The 23,749-nt window shown below is 47.2% G+C and overlaps 1 protein-coding gene across 1 annotated transcript in view; it reads right to left on the bottom strand.

The window, feature by feature from the left end:
• LOC146857589 (uncharacterized) overlaps positions 1 to 23,749 on the bottom strand; it is a 36,125-nt gene that overhangs the window by 10,574 nt on the left and 1,802 nt on the right. Inside the window, exon 2 of the mRNA XM_085647057.1 lies at positions 17,798 to 17,950. Within this exon, the coding sequence (XP_085503183.1) occupies positions 17,798 to 17,950 (153 nt within the window). The remainder of the gene's footprint in view (positions 1 to 17,797; positions 17,951 to 23,749) is intronic.

Here is a 23,749-nt window from a genome sequence, read left to right as displayed (position 1 = left end):
TTCGAGGTGTTCAAGGCAAGTTGAGGATCTTCGATCGGCTAGTCTCATGTTATATCTTTCGGTATTGAGGCTACCATTATACAATGGTATAGAGTCTATGGTGAATAATCTTTTTAACTCTTGGGGTACTATTGAGTCTAGAAGATTATTTATGGAGCAAGTGTAGTGGCTTGTAAGATCTTGAACATCTGACATGTCTTCTGGAGGCAGTAGGTTGTTATTGCTGAGTGATGTCAATTCATTAGTGGTGATATTTCCTGTGATTCTTTTCCATATGTTTGCTTTTTTATTTGAGCGTTGTTTATTCTCAGGGGTTCGGGAGTGAAGAATGTGATGCTGTAGTGGTCAGACCAGTCACAGGGGAGGATAGATTCCAGGCTGATAGTGTTAGGCGTCGCAATGATAAGATCTAGGGTCGCTCCCTTGTTATGAGTAGGGCTGTCACAAATTGTCAGGTGGAGGTATGCAAGAAAAATGTATGGCTGTTAACTACAGGGTCATTCAAATCATTGCAGTGGAGATTGAAGTCTCCAAGGAAAATGTGGTTACTGTGTTGATCTGTGTTTGCTGTGATGATATCTATAATTTGTTCTAAGAAAGAGAGATTATCACCAGGCAGATGGTAAATCATGTGTAGTTTACCTGTAGATCTGTTGTTGCAGACGACATTGATGCAAAGATATTCGAATGATGATAGAAGAGGGGACGGAGACTGTTTGACTGAGAAGCAGTTACAGTGAATACATGCATTACATCCACCTGCTTGGCCAGCACTATCTAGTCCAGTAATGTCATAGCAAGGAGAGACAAGTATGTCAAGGATAAGTGCAGGGGAAGCATTGGGCAGTTTCAGTTATGATTAGGAGGCCAAGGTCCTGCGCATGGATAAGGTCCGCGAGGTCCACCACATATCTTGCAGCCAATCTGCAATTGAGATGCATACATTTCATGTGGGATTTGGTATTGGTTGGGGCAGTCTGAGTGAATATAATCTGATTACGGTTGTGCTTGTTTATCACTCTACAGTTGGGTTTGGACTCTCTGTGAGGGTTGGCAAGGGTGGATTGGATTTGAGCCTGATTGTCTATGGTCTCAGCGTAAGACGAAATATATAATAAGAGGAGGGAATGTATATCATCAACAGATAGATAGTGTAACAGGCTCTAATATTCTACAGGGCTTGGAGGGTGCATTGGTGTAGGGTAGAGTTCTCCATCTCAGGTGCTGATATTTCGAAGAGGGTGAGATCAGGCTGGTTGGGAGGTGTGTATGAGGCCCAGTGCGGTGATTTGTGGTGAGGTCAAGCTTGTGATTAATCGAACTCAGGTTCCTAGAAGGCCAGCTATTATTAGATATATGATGCTGATGTGTATAAGGGTTTGTAAATCTGCCTTTAGCTATTGTTGATTTTGTCAGTGGAAATGGGACAGTGAAGGTGGGGAGCAACCTCAACTGCTACACCACCATATAAGACGCCGACATCCAGCGGGGCACCTCTGATCTGATGGATCACTGCTGGCAATGTGGGGCCTGGCTCCACATGCAACTACCCCCAAATCGAATGTCCTCTGCTCACTTGTGACTTTACACACCCCCTCCCTGGTAATACCGGGAGTAACCATCCCATGAGCCATCCAATGACCTTGTTGCATCACCACATGAAGGAAAGACCTGCATAATACTTTGGTACTGCAATTTGGGAAGATTTTATGCAGGAACACAGGCTATTCAACAACATATGTCACGTGTTTTACATTTTAAGACAGCTCTACGCATTACATGGCAAAGAAGGAACATAAATAGTATTGCCTTGTGTGGGTTATTTATTATCATACGTAAATGGATTTCTGAATCGAAGTACAGGTTCACTGATGAGTTTAGCTGCTGCATTCGGTCAGTAGAGAAAAAAGATGATTCTTCTTCTTCTGCAGTATCCTACTGTTTATTCAGATGAAAGCAACTGCCCACTGGCTTCAAATAACGCATTGGGAACTCATGAAGGCCATCAATGCAACAGAAGATGGATTCAATATGATTAAAGAAGAACTATGTGCCATTAGATTGATGGTAATGCAGCACGGATATGTGCTGGACTTAATGACGGCCATGGAGAGGGTTGTGTGCAAGAAGATTGGGTCAGCTTGCTGCATGTATGTGTCGGCCAATAATGCAGGCAATGGGACATTGACTGAGGCCATTCAGACATTGCATGACCTACAAAAGAAAATGGTTAGCAAGGGTGGTGCCCCTGATGAGTGGTTCGGGGGTTGGTTTGAGTGGGTGCCGTCCTGGATTTTGGGGTTGTTCAAGGCCTTCTTGCCTCTGGTGGTGTTGTTGCTCTTGACATGTCTTTTTTTCCAGATAGTAATAGCGTGCTGCAAGAGAATGACAGCTAGTATGGGTGGGGCATTTATGGTTAGGAAAAGTGCTAAGGATGTCAGAGGACAGGGTAGTGAGTATGAGGTGATCCCCCCAGAAGATGGAAGGTTAAGAGAGGTAGTGGAAGAATCAACTAGAAGGAGGAATGATGCAGGGAAGAATGGGATGCATAAGGTAGAGACCCACACAGATCTAAAACACCAGATTCCCATGTGAATCTTTCAGGTTAGAGATAGTTTTAAGCCCATTTAAGCAGTGACAGGCCCATGCATAGAAGCAGGGATGTGGTGAAGAGCATTGGGTTCAGCAGAAATAGACAGGTCGCATCACACTTTAGCTACAGGAAACCTCTTGTAGTTGATTTAGCTGAGCAGCTGCGCGAAAATAGGCCACATTTCCCTTCAGTTTCAGGTACCCTGCCAGAACATTTAAGTGGTTAGTTCAGATGAGCCATCATACTAAATAAGGTACAAATAGGTCACCACAATCTCCATCATCTAGGGGGACGAGCCAAGATGCATCAATCACATAAGATCCCATTTCCTCTAAAGTGCTGTGGTCTCACACCTTTTGCTTGAACACGTACATAGGAAGGAATACCAAGCATCTCGTCCTGCCTTAGAACATAGTGACGCACATGTGCATGCTTCTGCCAAAACCACACATTCACACCTAAAGGTTAGAGAGCTTGGCAAAAGAAACTACATGTAAAAAAGTTCAGGTAGCTTGGTCCACTAGGCATTTATCAAAATATAACCACACGCTGTGAAGTCAAATTAATATATCTTTGATAGTGCCTAAATTCGGAGAACCGAAACCCACATGGGGGTTTCTGCTAATCACGTGAGGCGAGGCCCACATACATGCACTTCTGTGTCCGAGAAATTACTACATCTGTTGATGCTATCTTGTATGTCTTGTGTGAACATTGCTTACGCAAATGATGAACTTGTAACCTTTTGTTTTGCAGTTTTAAAGCTTAAATGCTGCTGTTTTTGAGCTGTACTTCCGACATCTGGTTTCACTCTCCATGGAGCTGACTGATCTCCCCAGCTGTAATTAATTAAACCCATATTGCACTGTCAATTGTTTCTTGGTTTTATTTAGCAGATTTTTCTCCAACACTTTGCATATTCATCAAGAAGATAGTTGAGTTTGCTGTGCCCCACGAACTGAAAATAAAACATTTCATGTTCGGGGCTCAGTCCCCCATTCTCATTGGCAATGGCCCAGGGCAGTAGCCGGCAAATATATAGGGCCTTTGAGGGTCGTATTGGCCTAGAGGACAATCTGGCAGTGCTTAAAAACTGGTATTTCAGGGCAGTGTGTGGACTGTTTTTTTGGGCTGTTTGTGGGCCTGTTTTAGGGTCTTGTGGGGCTGCTTTTACTGTTGATTTCCCCTCTGATTTTACCTCAAACATTACATGCAGCAAGGACAAATGACCCTTTCCCATACTTGCTGCCTTTCCAAAAGGCCTGATGGCCCTTCTGCCATGATGCATGTGCAGGCCAATCCTCCCATGGGAGAGGAAAGAGAGTTAAGACAGGGCAACAGGTGAGCACCATGACATGTGAAGGACAAGAAGGAAAGAGGATGGACAAGAGGCTAGAGCAGCGTTGGGGTTATTGAAAAGAAGGACTGAGAGAAATATAGAAGGAGAAAGCTATCGATGGGGAAAAGAGAAAGAGGTATGAGAAGCTGAGGAAAGAGTTAAAGTAGAAAGGAAAAGAAAAAGAAAGAGAGAGAGAGGAGTAAAAGAGGACAAGGGAAAGGCAAGTATGGAAAGAAAACAAGAGGTAAGGAAGATCCAGGGGGAGTAAAGACAAGTGAAAAGAAACAAGAGCAAAACAACAGAGAATTGGGAAGGAGAGGAGAAAGAGGCAATGAGAAACTGAAAGAAGAAAGTAGTTAGAGTGAAGAGGGAAATAAAGAGCTGGAGCAAATAAGTGGCAAGAAATATGAAGAGGGGGAAAAGATAATAAAGAAAAATGAAAAATATAGACCAGGGAGGTAAAGGGGCGGTTAAAGGGAAAGGCAGAAGGGTGGGGTAACAGAAAGAATTTATCAGATTATAAAACGATGAGAAGGAGAGGGCTGAGAAAGAAGATTCATTAAATGCTTGTCTCCTCGCCCGATCGGTAGATCTGCCCTGGCCCCACTGCCATTCGACAACTCAGTAGGGTGAGTATCTGCACTAATTTGTCTCCAATTAAAGCACTGACTAGGGGTTGTCATGTAGTACCCGAGCACAGCTTCTGCGTCTATGTGGTATAGAGGATGGACAGGAAGGATTCTTCCTACTGACAGCAAACGTTGTCTCCAATATTGCACCAGATTGTCCCTGAGACAAGAACCTAATATTTCAAGTCCTGCTCGGTCTGCTGCCCAATGTGTATAAAATAAACATTTTCTGTTACAACTCCTTCAGGAAAACCATAAACTCATGTAAAGAATATTTGGTTCCCACCAATGTTAATGACTTGCGGTGGTGCATCATTGACCATTCCAACTGGTCTTGTTCCCTTTACACTTTGGACCCCATTTTCTCCAATCTATTGAACTTATCTCTAGACCCCCCTCTTCCACTTGTGATGCCTTTTCAAGTCCCCATCCCCATACCGAGGCCTGCATCGATTTATGGTCAGTCGGACAGGGTACGTAAATGGGCAAGAGTGACTGATGCCGATTTTAGACAGGTCTTAGATGCGAATTGCCCTATTTTAGATAACTGTATAAATACAGCTAACTTTCAAGTGGAAGACTGGATCCCTGGTGCACCTGACCAAATTGCACCTTTGGCAGATTACACTATTCGAAGAATTAAGCCCTCATCAGAATGGTTCAATTATGAACTACTTGCTCTAAAGACAGAATGTAAGCGCTTAGAGCATGTGTGGTGCAGGAACTTTGACTCCATCGGTAAGTCCAACAATCGGCTGGCCTTGAAGGCATTCCATAGGCAGATCAGGATTCCCCATAGCAATCATTAAACTAGTAAAAATGAGGAGGCGCAGAACTCCTCTTGAGAAACGTTCTCGATTGTAGAATCTCTATCCTCATTGGACCAAGCTTCGGTGTGTATGCCACCTTCGGCAGAATATTGTAATATCTTAGCCCAGTTCTTCTTTGATAAAGTGGCATTGATCTACTCTTCCTTTCCTGAAGTCTATAGAAATGCCTCGAGCTGTAATTCGGGGTCTAGACCTGGTATAAACCCCAGGTCGATAATTCAGGGTTGTCCCTTTTTAAGCCTATTAAATCTGAGGAACTGTCTTCCCTGTTGGCATTGGTTAAGCTCTCCCTCTAACCCTGCATCTCTGTCATTCTGGAATGTGAAATTGTATCAGTATTACCTGTGCTTGGTGTCCAAATTAACAATTTGTTTGAACAGGGTCTAGTTCCAAAACGCTGGAAACATGCTATTGTGGTGCCACTTCTTAAAAAACCCTTTTAGATCCTATCAAGACTAAAAACTCCAGACATTTTCACTGCTTCAGTATTTGTATGAGGTTAAGAGAAATTTGTGAACCAGCAGCTCTCTGCGTCCATACTGCATAGGCTGGTGCAGCCACCCTACCTGTGCTTTTGGCATTCGCCCTGGTAAGCCCTTTACAATGAAGGGTTCTTACATCTGTGCTCACACGTCATTCCAGGTCCCCCAGTACTCATGATAGCTATACTTATCTTTCACAGAGATCTCTTCGTACCTATAACAGGCCGAGCCTATAGGAAGTCCAGCGGTTTACACATTGGCATTTGCCACGCTGTGCATATCCGTGGTTGCCAGCCTCTCACCCTGTCTCTCACACTGGGGTAAGGTACTTCCGATGCAGTTGCCCTCCTTAGACAGCACATTACCGCTTCTCCATTTTAATTCTACCTTTTCTTCTCCCTCACTCGTGTAGCACACGGCTGGGTCCCATGTGAGTATTCTTTTTATTCTCTTTTCACCTGACCGGTGTTTCACACTTTTCACTTGGCTGCACAATCTTTTTTCAGGTACCTTATGGCCATTCTCATTCCTTAGAAGTGCTGGAGTTACTCACAGTACCCTTGGTGACATTGTCTTTCTTTGAATTTTAGATGTCCCTACATCTATAGGTCCTGAAGAGACCCTATATCGTATGAAGGGTCGAAACATCGTCGCCAACTATTTAAAGCAAACCATTTGATCAGCTCTGACTATTGTACACAGTGGCTGTGACCATTGTAAAATTATTGATGGTCGTCTTTGAAAATTGTGGAAACCAAGTTATATATGTCACAAATTCACTAGTCTTTGTTTTTATGGTTCCATTTACACTAGGGACACCAAGCACTATTGTAATTTTTTTCTTTTTGTACATATTTATATACTCTTTGAAATATAAAAGAACTATTGGAAATACGAACTGAGGTGTTCATGGTCTCCTTTCGTTCTGACATCTACGTAACCCGTAATTATTGCGATTGTGCATAGTATTATTAATATAGGGAAGTAATTTTCCGCAGGAACCACTGTTTCTGTCACATACAATTTACCCTGGTTCCTAGTGAGTAGGGTGTCCCTTGTTTCTGTTTGCAATTCTGCGTTCATTGAGGCATAGGAGCTTCTCCACAGAACTCAGTCAGACTTCCGCCCCTTTCATGCCACAGAGTGTGCTCTTTTGCTTGCTTCTGAGTCTGTTTGTGCTATTGTTGACAGAGATGATACCGCAGCGTTGTTGATGTTGAACCTCAGCATGCCTATGACACCATTTCCCACAGCATTCCACTAGAGCTGCTGTGAGATTGGAGTGTTGGTTATAAAGCTTTGCAGTGGTTTGTTTCATTTGTGCAGAACTGCACTTTTGACGTAGCACAGACACCTTTCAACTCTTGGGTCATTATGCTGCAGCAGGGGGCACATCAAGGGTCTTCGTTGAGCCCTACTTTATTCAGTCTGCATATGCGCCCCCTGGCTGATATCATTGAGCATTACTGGTTTATCCTCATATCGTACGCTGATGATACACAATTGATTATCACCCTGCCACAGGATGGAGGGAGTGTGGCTGTGCTGTTAAGGACCTGCTTATTACAGGTTGCAAGGTGGATGGAGCTCAATTGCCTTAAATTGAATGCCAGGAAGAAGTAGGTCCTGGTCCTGGGCAAGCAGCCTTTGACTTGGTCCTCCGCATGGTGCCCGGACTCGCTAGGAACATTACCAGTTCCAAAAGCTAAGGTTAAGAACCTTAGAATTTGGTTCGATGCCAAGTTCACTTCTGACAGCCAAATCACAACCTTAGCGGGAAAGTGTTTTGGGATTCTACAGACCCTCAAAAAGATTCTTGGTCTTCTTCCTAAATCTGCCAGGAAAACAGTAGTCAAGTCCTTGGTTACGTCCAGGCTGGACTACTGCAATGTGTTGTATTTAGGAGTCTCACAGTCTCGACTGATAAGTTCCAACCTGTGCAGAACGAGGCAGCACCTTTTCTGCTGAATCTTCCTAGGTGGGTCTCTATGGGCTATGCACTTGCAAAACTGCACAGGTTACTTTTGAAAAAAAGGATCTCCTTTAAGGCCTAGTGCTACTGCTAAAGGGTCTTTATAAATAAGAGCCCTCGCTTTTCTCACCCCTTTTCCAAGCTTCACTCCCCTGCAAGGGACTTAAGATCTGCCGAGACTCTGCTAGCTCATATCCCCACTATAAAAAGAGCTTGCATTGGGGGCTGCTCTTTTAGTTTTCTGGCAGCCAAGTTGTGTAACTCTCTTCCTCTTCAAATCAGACAGAAAAAAACAGAAATGTCAGTCCGCCTAAAATAAAAAAACAGGGCTCTTCAGGCTGGTCTGTTTCTGGTCTCCGACTAGCATGCTGCACTATTACGTTTTAGGAGAGTGAGATTGCAGTGCTGGGACACTTCATCAGAAGTAACCAGGCGCTTTATAAATAATCTTATCATTATTATTATTCGGGTTATGAAAAACGCTCCTCCCTTACAGTTCAAAGTGTTATTCAACATCCCCTGCCCCCAAAATCAGTCCTGCCAAGTACTACGCATCAGGCACTGAAATGCATGGTCACGCGTTATAGGCATAGCACCTCAGCTGTCAAGTCATTAGCGCTGCCTACTTTGCTAAACTAAAGATGGAGGGACTGACAGCTTGCCATGGCATGCATGTGCTGCTCCCGCAGGCTTGGGAGTAGGGTGGCTGAGCTAGTAGCAGCTGGCTGCTACAATGTATCAATACAGAAGGAGATTCCTGGCACAATTCTGACAGACACCACATTGAGGTAGTGCCCAATGGCTACTACTATGACATCGGCTGACTCCGGTTGTGTGATAGAGTCAGAGACTTTAGGCGCCTTTGGGGACATCACATCCTGCTAGTGCTGCCGCTGGCTAGGTGGTTGTGTGGAAATTTAGTTCGTAACTGAACATTATCTGCGCCATCTTGTCTCTCTCCAGCGCCGCACACAGAAACACACGGCGGCCATTTTAGACACCATGGCCCCTCTCCCCGCTCATTGCCGATCGCCAGCGCGTCCCTCTGGCGCTGCGAACACCACCCCCGCGCGCCGGCCACACCCGCTCTCTCACACATGGGCCATAAACCCTCTCCATCTGCGTGACCCTGCCATGGAACCGCATCCCGCGCCTGACCAACACCTCCTTTCATCCCATACATGGTCATACATCCTTTTGATAACCCCCTTCCTCTGCGCCCGATTGTCCGAACCGATCCCAGGTCATCACCTAGCCCTGCGGATGCAGTTTATTGCCCCTATTGTAAGGGAGACACCCCACATCAAAGGGATTACAGTAGATCCACACCCCACCCCCTGAGACCCGACCGGTCGCACACACCCCCAGGAATTGACGGTATGTCCAGCTGTGTGATAGCCATCTCCTACTATGGGTGGGGTGGGGACTTCTACTGTAGATATGTGTGGGAACAAGCTTGAAGTGGGGATTCCAAGGATGTCTTTCCGTACATCAAAGTCTCAACAAGAATGTATCATATGTAATAAAGCAATAAACCTATGTATAAAAGGCCAGGCCTCAGAGATGCGGTTAGAGCACCTCGAGACGATACCTTGCTGTCCGATCTGACGTGTTCTGCTCCGACGGAATAAAACTTTGTTTCTTGCCTTCCAGTCTCCGGCGCCTGCCTCTTTTGTTGGTTAATCATCGAATGGTATAAGAGGCGATTACCGCCAGGCAATACTTGAAAGGTTATCGACTGAACCGCCGCTACCATTTAACAATTGGCGTCCCAAGCGTGGGGCCCATCAGCGACAGGTGGATCCAACGGGAGAGGTCCCAACGACAGAGTGAACGACTGCAACGATCGGGAAGAGCTCCTGCCCGATAGACCCTCGTCTGGCAGCCGATCATCCGAACTTCACTGGTTCTGAGCAGACCTCTCTCGAGTGATCTACGGTCCTGACTGGGAACCATCAGGAGTGCCGCGGCAAATACGGAGAGTAGAGGACGATCGGGCGCTGGAGGCGGAAGACGAGAAACTGTCCATGCGGTCCGGGTAAGGTCGTGTAACACGACAAATTGCGAAACGATTGATTGATTGATTGAAAATACTAGTATTGCTTATTTGATTGTTCTTTTTGAGATATTCACTGCCTACAAACGGGGAAGAGTAGAAATACTCTCTCTCCCTTTGCAGACAGTGAAGGGTAGGTAACGCGGACTTTTGTCCCCCTTTGTAATCTGTCGTGCCTATTTTTCTCCCCACTGATTGATTGTCCGAACATTGATTGTTTTTGAAGAATAGTGCTCTTTGAGATATTCTCTGTTTGCAAATAACGTGGAATAGAAATATTCTGTCTAGTCTTTGCAGATAGTAAAGGGTAGGTAACGCGGACTTTTGTCCCCCTTTGTAATCTGTTGTGCCTATTTTTCTCCCCATTGATTGATTGTCCGAACATTGGTTGTTCGATATTGGTTCTTTTTGAGGTATTCTCTGCTTACAAATAACGTGGAATAGAGATATTCTGTCTAGTCTTTGCAAGCAGTGAAAAGATAGGTAGTGCAGACTTTTGTCCCCGTTGTAACCCGTCATGCCTATCTTCTCCCCACTGATTGGTAGTTGGTTCTGCCCGGACCGCTTATTAGAGATGAACCATCCGGCTCCACTGGAAGGCACCCCTAATAAGGACATGTTTACTAAATATGGACTAGTCGCTGTAGCTTATAGCAAAATATGGCATAAATATACAAAGAAGGACTCCGAAAGTCAGTGGCCACTGATGGGATCCTTTGATGACCATAAAATAGAAACACTAGAAATAGCTCTACGTAGCAATAAAACGACGCCCACTATGCTCGACAGTATCAGCATGTGGCGCAAAGAAACAACGCAACGGAAAAAGAGAGAAGAAGTAAAGGCAGAAAAAGAACTACGAAAGGCAGCTCACCTTGCCGCCAGAAAGTTAGAGGAAGAAATAAAGAAGAGAAAGGAAGCTAAACAAAAACAAGAATCTGAAACGTCAGGCCAGTGCCCTGTTAGGACCCCCTCTACGCTCTACCCTGAGTTGCCTTCCAAGCAACGGGAAAACGATGAATTGCTATTAGGTCCTCCGATCATCTATATGCCCCCTCCATACGCTCCCTCCCAACCTATATATACCACACTCCAACAAAGTAGTATGATTAAAACGCTTTAATAACTTGTAGGTATATGCAACACTCCAACAGGGTAAAAACATGTTAAAAACACTCTTTTAAACAACTATTTACATGGCAGCCTGCCGCAACACCCATCCCAAAGCATTCACCGTCCGCTTGACACAGTCCATGCCCCTCCTTCCTCGGAGTAGCAACACTGGGATGCTTTGGCCTGTCTTTTAGTCGGCTTTGGGCTATAAACACGCCCACAAAATCCATCGGCCTGTGAGGCGGCATCAGTGGCGGACTGTTGTGCGAGTAGGCCGGAGGCAACACGGAGCGCCGAGATCCGGACGGCACTGAGGTGGTGTCCAGCAAGTTGTTGCACTGGTCTGGCCATCCTACAAATGCAGCATAGAAAGACGACGTGGGGTGCCCTAAGGGGGAGGCGACGCGAACGGGCCTCCCCCGCCTCCCCAGGTGGAGGCTCCTCAGTTGCAGTAGGGCACCCCTTAGCGTTTCACTCGCCGGCCAGCTGCAGCAGGGTAGCTATTAACGTTTCACCTACCGGACGACCACCCAGGCAGAAGTTCCTTTCTGCACCAAGGTTCCACTAGCGCCCCACCCAAGAAGTGGGCCCCCGCAGTTGGCTGGTCGGGGGACCCACTCCGGTGGCTGTGGTGGAGAACTGCTGCTGCCACAGGACTCTCAAAATGACGGCCGGCTCTTCGGATTCGGGCCTGGTCCACTAAGATGGCTCTGGGCTACCTTGGAACCCGAAAGCTTGCCTGCTCGGGCAGGGACCCCACCCTTGAAGACGCCCTCTCAGCTTTGCAGATTCTACGGGAGTCATCGACCCTCGACTCCCGCGGACTTCCGGTGGAGGCAACCGTCGCTATTGCTCGATCATTCCACATTAACTTGTCTTTGCCCCGGGCGGCAGCTACCTTGTCCCCATTTGGTGCCGTGAGAGAGTCTGATTCAGGGCGTCGGCAGAGAGACACGCCTGCTGTCCCGCTCACCGAAAGGACCACGGCGTTGCTGCGAGATTGTGGTGCCCTCATGCTGACGCCAGCTTCTGTTTGAATTACCAGGAGACACTGTAGACTACCAACTCGAATCAGTTCCGGTGGAACCTCAGCATGACCCGGTAGGAAAAAGAAAAACTTTGCTTTCCCCACCTTCGAGTCACGGTTCATGCTGTCTGTTCTTTCCGTTGGCGTTATCCAGAACTTTTGAACTGCCGAAAGGGATTCTGGTCCGGCCGCTAGTTAGTGGAAACATTTAGACTGTACCCTGGACCCACCCGACCTCGCCCCAAAATGGCGCCGATGTAGGAGGGACCTACAACTCCTTATGGCGTTCCGGTTACTTGGCATTGATGTTAAGGGATATGTATACGGTCTTTTTGCACATGGCGGGCAGAGGGGACGGGGAGGGTACTGACTGGGCATGCGAACAACCTTATTGATGCTGGTCTTCTCATTATTGATTATTTAGTTTTGCGTTAAGGTAGTGTTGCTCATGATACTCGACGCCTCTTGCACCGTGGCCGGCCTATACGGTTGTAGGCCCGTATTTGTATATTGACATTTTCACAATAAAGGGTTTTCGAAGGAATTATGGAATCAGCGTCATAACAATCGCCTAGGTTGGTAAGGTTTTTTGAATAACGGCTGTCATTCCCCAAACGATAGAAGACAGATAATGCAGACCCCTTTTCCTGAATTTTGGATCGGTGAAAATTTGTATCCATCACACCTGTCTTTTTCCAGAGTTGTTAGAAAATGGTTGACTGTAACTTAAGGTATCTGCCGAATGTAAGGTATGGTATTTTGTCCCATAATATACGACTAATTGAGAAACAAATGCACGAAGAGGGAACTCGAATTTAGGGACAAATAAAATAAAGCATTTTTGGTATGGTAGAAAGGAGGGATATAGTACGATGCAAAAAGGATAGTCAAGATCTGTGGTATCATACGTTCCTGCAGCTAATCTGGTACTTGGTAAGTAGAACTTTTTCGTGTTTATGCGCGCTGATGTGCTTTGAATGCTGCCCCCCCCCCCCCTTCTTTTCTTCTCTGTAGGTTACATCGGAGTTCCGACTGAAGAATGGAGTGGACATGGACCGCACCGTGCTCCTTGTAGGGAAAGACATAGACAAGCGCTGTGAGATGGTGCGTGGAGTGCAGACCATCACTGAGAACGTGATAAACTGTATGGTATGACTGTGCGTACATGCCCTGATTGTACGGTATGAATGTGTATGTATTGCATATGCCTGGGTCGCAGGAAAGAACGTCTTTGTATGACTGAAATGCTTGCCTATCGATCAAGGAGATGGGAAACTAAACCCGAATATGGTAACTCCTCGTTTGAAGAAACGACTCTCCCTCTCCCGGAAGCTAGTAAATTGGAGGGTGACTTAGGCCAGAAACTCAAAGGATCATTTCAGTACGACGAACCCGACTCCAACTGATGACCCAAATGTACCACCAGTGATTCGATTTTTGTGCTGACTAACTAAGAGAAGTTAAGAATACCCCAGGTCGGGGTTCATCCAAACCCCCCCCCCAGCCCAGAAGTTAGGGATATTGGCATGTTTTAGATTCACCACTTCTTCTTCCATCCACTTAGAAAATAAGAGTTGTACCATTGAACGTCCGACCGATACTCCTCCTCCGCCTCAGTTTGGATCACCGCCTGCCCAGGGGTCGGAAGGCTCCACCGTGAGTATAAACACGACTGGACTAATGTCCGGCCGGAAAAAGAGGAGTAAGTACTTTTTTTTTTTCAAACATGAGGCCTCCAACAAAATTGCCCAGAAAGGGAGGGGAGTAAAAAGTCCGACCCCCCCCCCCAAAATGAATTTCGGAAAATACAGAAAATACGCAGCACGCATAGAAAAAGGATAGGAAAGGAAAGGTCCCCTTACCCAATATAGCTCTGTGTCTTCGTCTTAAGGTTTCTGTGCTTGATGTATGTACTGTTGCACCCTATCCAGTATTGTGTGTGCGTGAACGTTGAATTTATGTTCTCCCCCAGCTTTTTGTACGTAAAAGTGATCCGTGCTGCTCTATGTTGTGTGTACACCAAGTCACCTATTACCGTACACGTTTCTCTCTCTCGTTTTATGTCGTACGTGTACCAAATAGCCTACTTGATGTGCACGTCTCTCTCTCTCTCTCTCTCTCTCTCTCTCTCTCTCTCTCTCTCTCTCTCTCTCTCTCTCTCTCTCTCTCTCTCTCTCTCTCTCGCTGAAGGCTCCTTTTGCCCTCTTTTTGAATAGATGACGACATTATACCTCGTCAGTATATGTATAATTGGCCTAAACACAACAGTGTTCGAACAAATTGACAGAAGCAAAACGACCGTATTTTTTGCCCCACTACTACCTCTCCTTTCTGTAAAATGGAGAAAGAAAGGACAGGTAAGACGACTGATGTCTCCCAATCTGGCCCTTATAACGGGAACTATATGTCAGTGGTTTTTGTTGTTTTGGGGCTCTAACGACTCCACCTCCATCGCTCAGAACCGCCCCGCCCATTGCACAGAAATAGAGCGTCTAAGCACCCCGTCCTTCCAGAATTGTCCCAGTTCTGTACTAGCCGTCCCTGGATATTTTAAGCAATACAGCTGATGACCTTGTTTTAAAAGATACATCGCCTAGACCTGATAAAGGTTAACTATTGTCTCCAGCAAGGAAAATGTTTAGCTTGTGTTCCTCCCCGAAATAGATATTTGTGAGCCCATGACAGTAGCACCTCGCACTTTTTCATAAACCTAGCAGACCTGATGATGGAAATTTGCAGGAACACTCGCAAACCTGCACCACAGCAATGATTAGTGAGCTAGTAGCTTTCACCGATATAGGAGTTAATAGACATCCGCCATAGAGTGACCGATAAACGTTTCCCCGACTACTTGGGGTTGGGAGAGAGAATGAAGTGTGTAAACGTCTTCCCTGCCAGTTCTCTAAGATTCTGTTTCTTGTACTCATTCAAAGATAACATGCGGCCATCGGAGGAGAGGGGTCGGACGTGACGCACAGCCTGGCTGCGGATCATGGAACATCTATGGCGTCGACCAAGGGGGAGCCATGGAGCAAAAAGATGCGGGACGAGGCACCATTCTCAGCATGGAAAGCGATAGAAAGAAGGGCTATCCCGAAGCCCCCGCTCACTGATCAGCTCGTGCCTGAAGTCCCAGCCCGTCGAGCCCGATTGATGGGCTCAGTGCTAAAAGATTCCGCTCTCCTTGGTCCGCTTTTTGATCCGATCCCACTCCACCCCCTCTTCCCTCGGCCTCCCAAAAGCACGCCCCTATTCCCCCCCTCTTTTTCATACGGGATATTGAACTTGACTTGACAAAAGAAGAACGAAATGCGGGTACCCCGCCTCAAGGTACCTATGATAAGATCAGTTAGGGAACAGGACAAAACAGGACTGTGATCCGAGAGCAAAGAATGGTCACACCCTGCAACGTGAAAACATGGATTTGAGCTGGACCTTAGCTCCACCGCCGGTGCTCAACAGTGCCAACGAAAGAAGAAGAACAATGAGAGCTTACCAGTGATGGCTCGCTATAATAGGACACTGGAAAGAAGAACTCCCTTCCCTGACTGTAACTCATGTTGAGTTGAACTCCTCTCCCAACCGCTTTCGTACTGACTATCTTCCAATCGAGTTTTCATGATATTACATCGGTCACTTCCAACTGTACACTGGTAGTTAAGAAACATTAACTTTGTATAATGACAATTGTATAACATCAGCCGTACACATGACTATGCTGTCTAGTTTGATCCACACGAAGTCTAGGCCTTAAGTAATGCACGTGATATTCCTTGTTTTGCAAGAACATTTTGACGGTATCCTGTTTGTGTTCAAGCGAGCTTCCCTCCTCCTATCTCCGGGTCTGACATATGACGCAGCTGATGTAATTTTGTATGCACTACCTCCTCGCTTATCACATCAACTACATGAAATTATGTACAATTGTGCCAGATCATTCCTGTCTGTCCTAAAGACTCTGAACTTTGAAGCAGAACGAATGAAAGCCCTGTACGAGGTAGAAGTACGTGGTATTATGGGGATAGATCCGAACTAAACAAGCTGGCGAGATATGTTAAAAGGGAGGACTGTGGAAATTTAGTTCGTAACTGAACATTATCTGCGCCATCTTGTCTCTCTCCAGCGCCGCACGCAGAAACACACGGCGGCCATTTTAGACACCATGGCCCCTCTCCCCGCTCATTGCCGATCGCCAGCGCGTCCCTCTGGCGCTGCGAACACCCCCCCCGCGCGCCGGCCACCCCCGCTCTCTCACACATGGGCCATAAACCCTCTCCATCTGCGTGACCCTGCCATGGAACCGCATCCCACGCCTGACCAACACCTCCTTTCATCCCATACTTGGTCATACATCCTTTTGATAACCCCCTTCCTCTGCGCCCGATTGTCCGAACCGATCCCAGGTCATCACCTAGCCCTGCGGATGCAGTTTATTGCCCCTATTGTAAGGGAGACACCCCACATCAAAGGGATTACAGTAGATCCACACCCCACCCCCTGAGACCCGACCAGTCGCACACACCCCCAGGAATTGACGGAATGTCCAGCTGTGTGATAGCCATCTCCTACTATGGGTGGGGTGGGGACTTCTACTGTAGATATGTGTGGGAACAAGCTTGAAGTGGGGATTCCAAGGATGTCTTTCCGTACATCAAAGTCTCAACAAGAATGTATCACATGTAATAAAGCAATAAACCTATGTATAAATGGCCAGGCCTCAGAGATGCGGTTAGAGCACCTCGAGATGATACCTTGCTGTCCGATCTGACGTGTTCTGCTCCGACGGAATAAAACTTTGTTTCTTGCCTTCCAGTCTCCGGCGCCTGCCTCTTTTGTTGGTTAATCATCGAATGGTATAAGAGGCGATTACCGCCAGGCAATACTTGAAAGGTTATCGACTGAACCGCCGCTACCATTTAACAGTTGCAGCAAATCATGGCAGTGCTGCTCACATCGCTGCATGGCTGCAGTAAATTTAAAATCATGACTGTCCCCCCGCAGTAAATTGCCGAAGGAGTGACAGTACAGTGACCCGGACTGGACTCTGAAGAGGTGTGTAACGAAGTTAGTAGTCTAGTAGTTGGGGGGGCGGAGCGAGTTGGGTGGAGGGGAAGAGGAGGGGCCACGACAGGATGAGGGCAGTTAGAGAAGGGACAGGGCTGCGAGTAGATGCGGAGAATAAAGCTCCAGTTATACCTACACAAAGTGTCTGTGTTTATTTGTAGCGCGATGCTACAACTGGCGACGAGGATGGGATGACCAAGCCCCACTGGACACAGAACCCCACGTAGACACCCTGTCCCAGGCAACGTCGAGGAGAACGCTGCCAAGTGAAGTTGAGCTGCCGCCCGAGGAGAAGAGGCCAGCAGCAGGGGACCTTGACCCCCCCAGAGACAGTGGAGGAGCCGAGAGCGGCCACAAGAACCAGCGCTGACCTGCCTGAAAGAATCAAGCCGATCGCGCCGAAGCGCGATTCACGCCAGAAGCGTGTGCCTTGGGTGAAGCTGGTTAGCGCAGGAGTCGGGAGCCCACCCCGACCCTGTCTTGCACCCGAGAGCGAAAAGGAGAAGTGCCCCAGCGTAGAGGACGCAGTCCCCGAAGGCCCGCTAGCGAGCGCCGCCGAGCGCCGTGAAGTTTGAGCTTGAGGGCCCGTCGATGTCGGAAGATCTCACGCCTGATGCGTGAGTCTTGGCACGCTGTTGCGAGGAGAAACGCGGGAATCTGCAGAATAAGGCGGGAGCCCACCCCAACCTCACCTGGTAGTAGTCGCCGTTGGGGAGAAGCAGGTCCTGATGTGTGCTACCCTCTGAAGCTGCCCATCGGTGAGTCCAGAGTGAAAGAGGACCGAGTGAGCCACGAGGGAAAGCCTCGTGTGCATGCAGTGACAGCGGCCATCTTGGAGTCAGGCACTTTTCAAGACAGACCCCTTGATTGGTGTAGAGCGGCCATTTTGAAGTCAGGCATATAGCAACAGAAACAAGCATTGGCGAAAAGAAGTAAACAAGCATTGTCAAGTGCAAATAAACAAGCATTGGCGAGGAGAAGTAAACAAGCACTGTCAAGTACAAATAAACAAGCATTGTCAAGTGCAAATAAACAAGCATTGGCGAGAAGAAGTAAATAAGCATTGTCAAGTACAAATCAACAAGCATTGGTGAGAAGAAGTAAACAAGCATTATCAAGTGCAAATAAACAAGCATTGGCGAGAAGAAGTAAACAAGCATTGTCAAGTGCAAATAAACAAACATTGGCGAGAATAGATATAGAAACAGGCACCAACAAAAGGGTGAAAAGAAACCAACGACACAATGGTGACCCCCCCCCCCCCATCTCACCACAGCGGAAGCCCCTGGTCATGGGAGGATCACACCTGCGAGCTCCGGAACCTCTGACCGTGACCCCGGGAGGGAGTATGGGCCCCAAGTGGCAAGAATGGTTAGAAGACTTCGAAGATTATATCGAGGGATCCAAAGTGACGGAAGACAAAGAAAAGTTAATCGCCCTCCGCAACCTAGCAGGCCGGGAAGTAAGCAAAATCATCAAGGACCTTTCACCTGCAGACACTGGAACCTATGACAAGGTGCGTGAAGCATTGAACAAGAAGTTTCTCCATAAAAGAAACGTGGACTATGAGCAACACGCATTCCACCAAGCGCGTCAAGGGAAAGAAGAAGCAATGAGTGCATTCATCACCCGGTTACGACGGCTGTCGAGACACTGTGAGTTTGAAACCTTCTCGCCTGACGCTGCCATCAAATCGCAAATCATAACCGGCAGTCACTCAGAAACACTCAGGAGACGGCTACTGAGGAAACCCCACGAATTGGAAGAGATTGAAGAAATGACTCGTATATACGGCCAAGCGGAGGAACACGCTGCCACCATCGAAACAGGACACAGCATCAGTCATGAGCAAGCACACCGCGTTCAAGAGCAACCTCGTAGCAGAAGGAAATATTCGCAGGAGAATCAATGGAGACCTAGGTTTTCGTCTCGCCAACGACGCCCGGAGTACAGGAGAAGAGAACCAGGGCGAAGGGACCGAAAGCCAGAAAGGACTAAACGATGCTATCGGTGTGGGTATGACTATCCTCATATAGACACCTGTCCGGCCATGGGTCAGCGATGCAGGAAATGTGGGCGATCCAACCACTTTGAAGCAATGTGTGGGGACTATCACAAGGAAAGGCGAAGTGAAACAACGAGATTGGCCTGCTCAGACACAAGGAAACATCACATACGAGCTGTTCAAGGAGAGTCCATGTGGTCCCCAGGCTCATCAGATTCCAGCTGGGAATCACGCAGGTCACGATGGGAACGCAGATCCCCATCTCGGGACTCGAGATCATCTTCCTCCAAAGACTCGACCTACACTGTGGAATACGTGAACATGATTGCGGACCCTGATCAACTGAAAAAGTATCCACGCCTAGACATTAGAGTGGGGAATCACGACACCAAATTTATATTGGATAGCGGAGCCTCGCTGAACTATATTCCAGTTACGGAACACGAGAAAATGGTCCCGAAACCCCCACTAACTTTTGCACCGGTCCGCGTCTTCACGTGGATGTCCAGAAAACCACTCCCCTGTCTGGGTAAATTCCACACAACTCTCACCCATGACGACATCACCGTACAGGCGGTCATACATGTTTATCAAAGGGCCTGAAGCCGACTGCCTACTTAGCCTCCCCACTGCGGAGCGTCTTCATCTGGTGGAAGTCTTATTCAAAGTCAACGACAATCAGAACTGTGTCAGCAAGTTTCCCAAATTATTTCCTAAACCGGGGAAGGCGGAGAACCCGGCTGACTACATGCCCCGCCACCCTCAGCTGTCGTCAGAATCCAAACCATTGACTGCTGAGGAGTATATCCACTTCGTGGCTGACCAAGCATTGCCACCTGCCATTCCCATGGACGCCATTCGGGAAGTCACCGCCAAAGACACTATCTTGCAAATGGTACTCCACTGGATCCAAACTAATAGATGGAGATACAACCCGCGAGAAGAAGACACAGACTCTACAATCCGGAAAGAGATACAAGCATTCCGGCACGTCTGCGATGAACTGTCGGTCACCACTGAGGGGGTCATCCTAAGAGGTCAACGACTTGTCATCCCCAGTCAACTACGGCAGGGAGTCATCAATCTGGCCCATGAAGGCCACAGAGGAGTAGTATCTACGAAGCGAGCTCTACGGGAACGCGTCTGGTTTCCCTTTCTGGATCAAATGGTGGAGTCCACACTAAAGGATTGTCACCTCTGTCAGCTGACCAGCAAAAGCAATCCACCGGCACCACTACAAATGACCACCCTACCCAGTGGAGTGTGGCAAGAAATCGCCATGGACTTTTATGGACCGCTGCAGTCTGGAAAATATGTGGTTGCCATAATTGACGAATATTCACGATTTCCCATTGCACAAATATTATCGTCCACAAGCGCCTCCTGCACTCTCAAGGTGCTAGATGAGGTATTTGCAACATGGGGTGTCCCCAAAGAAGACAAAACGGATAATGGACCCCCATTCAGTGGACACGAATTCAGTGCCTTTGCGAAACACATGGACTTCAAGCACAGGAAAATCACACCACTCTGGCCCCAAGCAAATGGCACCATTGAAAGATTTATGGCTACGATCAAAAAGACATTTCAGCAAGCCACTGCCGAGAAGAGAGAACTGCAGGCAACTCTGACTGAAGTTCCCAGAGCTTACAGGACAACCCCCCACTCAACCACCGAACAATGCCCTGCAACTCTCATGCTAGGGCGGCCAATGAGAAACCGCATCTCGACATGGGACGGTGCTTTGCAAGCGGTATCACCATATCACATTCACCAGGAGTTGGCTGTGACTGACAAGCATAACAAGGACAGAATGAAATCGTATGCCGATGCCAAGAGGAGAGCGAGGTCTCCATCCTTGCATGAAGGGGATCATGTCTTCATTAAACAGGAGCAGCAGAGAAAGACTGATTCCCGATTCCGTGACGAGCCATTATTAGTTACCCAGCAGAAGGGCACGATGCTGACGGCGGAATCTGAACAATGCAGAATCACCAGGAACATCTCCCACTTCAAGAGGTGTCCGCGAGACATAAAAGGACCTGAGGTGAGCCCGACTGGCACTCCCGCACTTGAAGAACCTGACCTTGGTGATACAGGAGGCAGAGGTCAGCAGAGTGAGTCCGTGCCGAGTGTGTCCACTGGGAACATGTCGTTGCGTCCACGTCGTGATATCCAGCCACCAAAGAGACTCATTGTAGAGATGGACTGAAGCACTGTTTGTTTGTTTTATCACGAAAAGGGGAGATGTAACGAAGTTAGTAGTCTAGTAGTTGGGGGGGCGGAGCGAGTTGGGTGGAGGGGAAGAGGAGGGGCCACGACAGGATGAGGGCAGTTAGAGAAGGGACAGGGCTGCTAGTAGATGCGGAGAATAAAGCTCCAGTTATACCTACACGAAGTGTCTGTGTTTATTTGTAGCGCAATGCTACAAGGTGGGCAGCTTAGCAGGCCTGCCACCGCGGTAAACCCATTACCATTGCTCGCGGCCTCGCAAGTGAGTACAGCCGAGTGTGTTAATAACTAGAATTTTCTTTTTAGCTTTTTTTATTTCTTTTTATCTGCAGCATTCGATGAGCTGCCTGCAGTGCCTGTTGTGTTAGTAGCTGAATTTCTTCTGCCCTGGGCTGTTTTTTAAATTCTTTTGGACTGAGATAAAACACAGGACAGAATGAAGTTGCTCACGGAAAACACATTTTGACACCCGGTGAGATGACGACTCTAAGAAACATAAAATAAAACTAGAGCATGCGTTAGTGTTTTACTTATGCTGCAGTGTAAACATTACTGAAATTGAAATTGCATTTACTTATCTCTTGCTATCCCTGTGATGTGTAAGAAACAGTGCTCTTCAGAGGGACAATGTGAGGTGGTAGTGGGGCTGAGTGTGAGTTGCTTATAACTTTTTCATCTTAAATGCATTCTGAATTGAGCTTATAATAACCCAAACTGTGTTTACACTATCCTATATCTTGCATCGATGGCACAATACATCATGTGACAATTGCTGCAGATGTTTTCGGTTCGAAAGATTTAGGAGATTTGCGTCAATAAACAGAGATTATTTCCATGGACTTTCCTGCACTGTACCTAACCAAAGACGTCCCGACAGTCTCAGGCTATTGATGTACAATGTAGGATGTACAATGTATCAGTTAACATGCCCCAAAAAAATGTGAGAATGCCAGAATTTCAATGTCGTATTTCATGAGAGAATCTTTGACTGTATTCTGTAGTAAAATGTTTCTTCTTGCTTCTTCCCCATTGGTGCATATCCTAAGAACCATGTACTTGTGTAGAACATATGAAAGTGTTTGCCACGGTACTATAAAAGACATATCATTTTCTATACCCCGGAGCCGCTTATTCCAGCCTTGCCAAGTACCATGCATCAGGCATTAGACTAACTCATTTCAGTGTGGTGGTCTGCATCACTGAAATGGAAAGTCACGCATTATAGCACCTCCCCAGCTGTCAAAGCGGGAGCGGCAGTTCAGGAGAGAGTTTTGGCTGCTGGCGGCAATAAATGGAAGTGAGTGCAGCTCGCTGATGCTCACACTGCGGTGGGAAATCTAAATGAATCCTGTGACCGGACCCAAGCTGATCCTACACCAGCAGCGAGTGAACCTGGCTGCTGGGGTGGTTCCTCAGCTACAGCCTGCTCAGAGCACACCAGCAGCCCTCAGAATCAACCATGCCTGGCGGTGTTGCAGAAGGCGACACCGCCGGGAGAGTCTGGGTCAGTCGTTACGGGTAGCGACTATTAGCAGACGCATTACCGAATTGCTGCTGCTGCAAAGAAGTGCCTGGAGTGAGGTTTATTACTCCGATGCTTATGCTGCAAATAATGCTTAAAAAAATTGGCTTTTTAGCATGCAGTCATGCTTATTCATGCTACCTCGTCTGTCTGTTCAACAGTTTTCAGTGCGTTAGTCACAGTCTAGTCGAACAGCAATAACTCGCTTTTGGGTAGGGTGAGCCGCTGCACACTGTGGTGCCCACAGCCGGTCCAACAACTGAACTTTATATTCTTGCAGCGCCTACCTAAACGTCTACATCACTTCAGCAGAGACGCCCTGTGCTAGATTTGTGACAGACTGGCTGTGCGGAAGGTGTCATCACTGGTGCCATTTATGGCTCAGCTCATTATGATTGATTTTTTTAGGGTTAATTATAAGGTTGAAAGTAAAGTTTAAACTTATTTTTTAAACAATACAGCCAAGTCTGGCTATGACCTATGTGTGCCTTAGCCTCCCTCTCCTAAGGCTTGCTCTGAATAAATGCACGGTGCTTTTGTCGACTGCGGTGGCAAAATTCAGTGGACTGTTGACTCTATTTCATTTGATATATGCATCTGTGAAGAGATCCATGCTTGGGGCCCCTTCACATTCTGGGCAGACAGCGACCTAGAGTCCAAACTGATGCTCTGGTGTATTTCCTGCCTCAACCTGTGCCCCCAGAATTGTTTCAGTTGCCTGGCATTACTAGAACTAAGTTCTTCAACACACTTAACTATAATTGCTCTTGCACCATCACAAGTTCTTTTTGCATCATAGTCTTCACGTATCTATTGTTAAAAATAATCAATGTAGCATGCACTGCAATTGCAGTGACGGATTTACATAACAGATCTAAAAAAATC

Source organism: Triturus cristatus, chromosome 3_2 (assembly GCF_964204655.1).
Source record: "Triturus cristatus chromosome 3_2, aTriCri1.1, whole genome shotgun sequence".
Taxonomy (NCBI): domain Eukaryota; kingdom Metazoa; phylum Chordata; class Amphibia; order Caudata; family Salamandridae; genus Triturus; species Triturus cristatus.
Note: the sequence above shows the minus strand (reverse complement) of the source record. Positions and strands in the feature narration are given on the sequence as shown.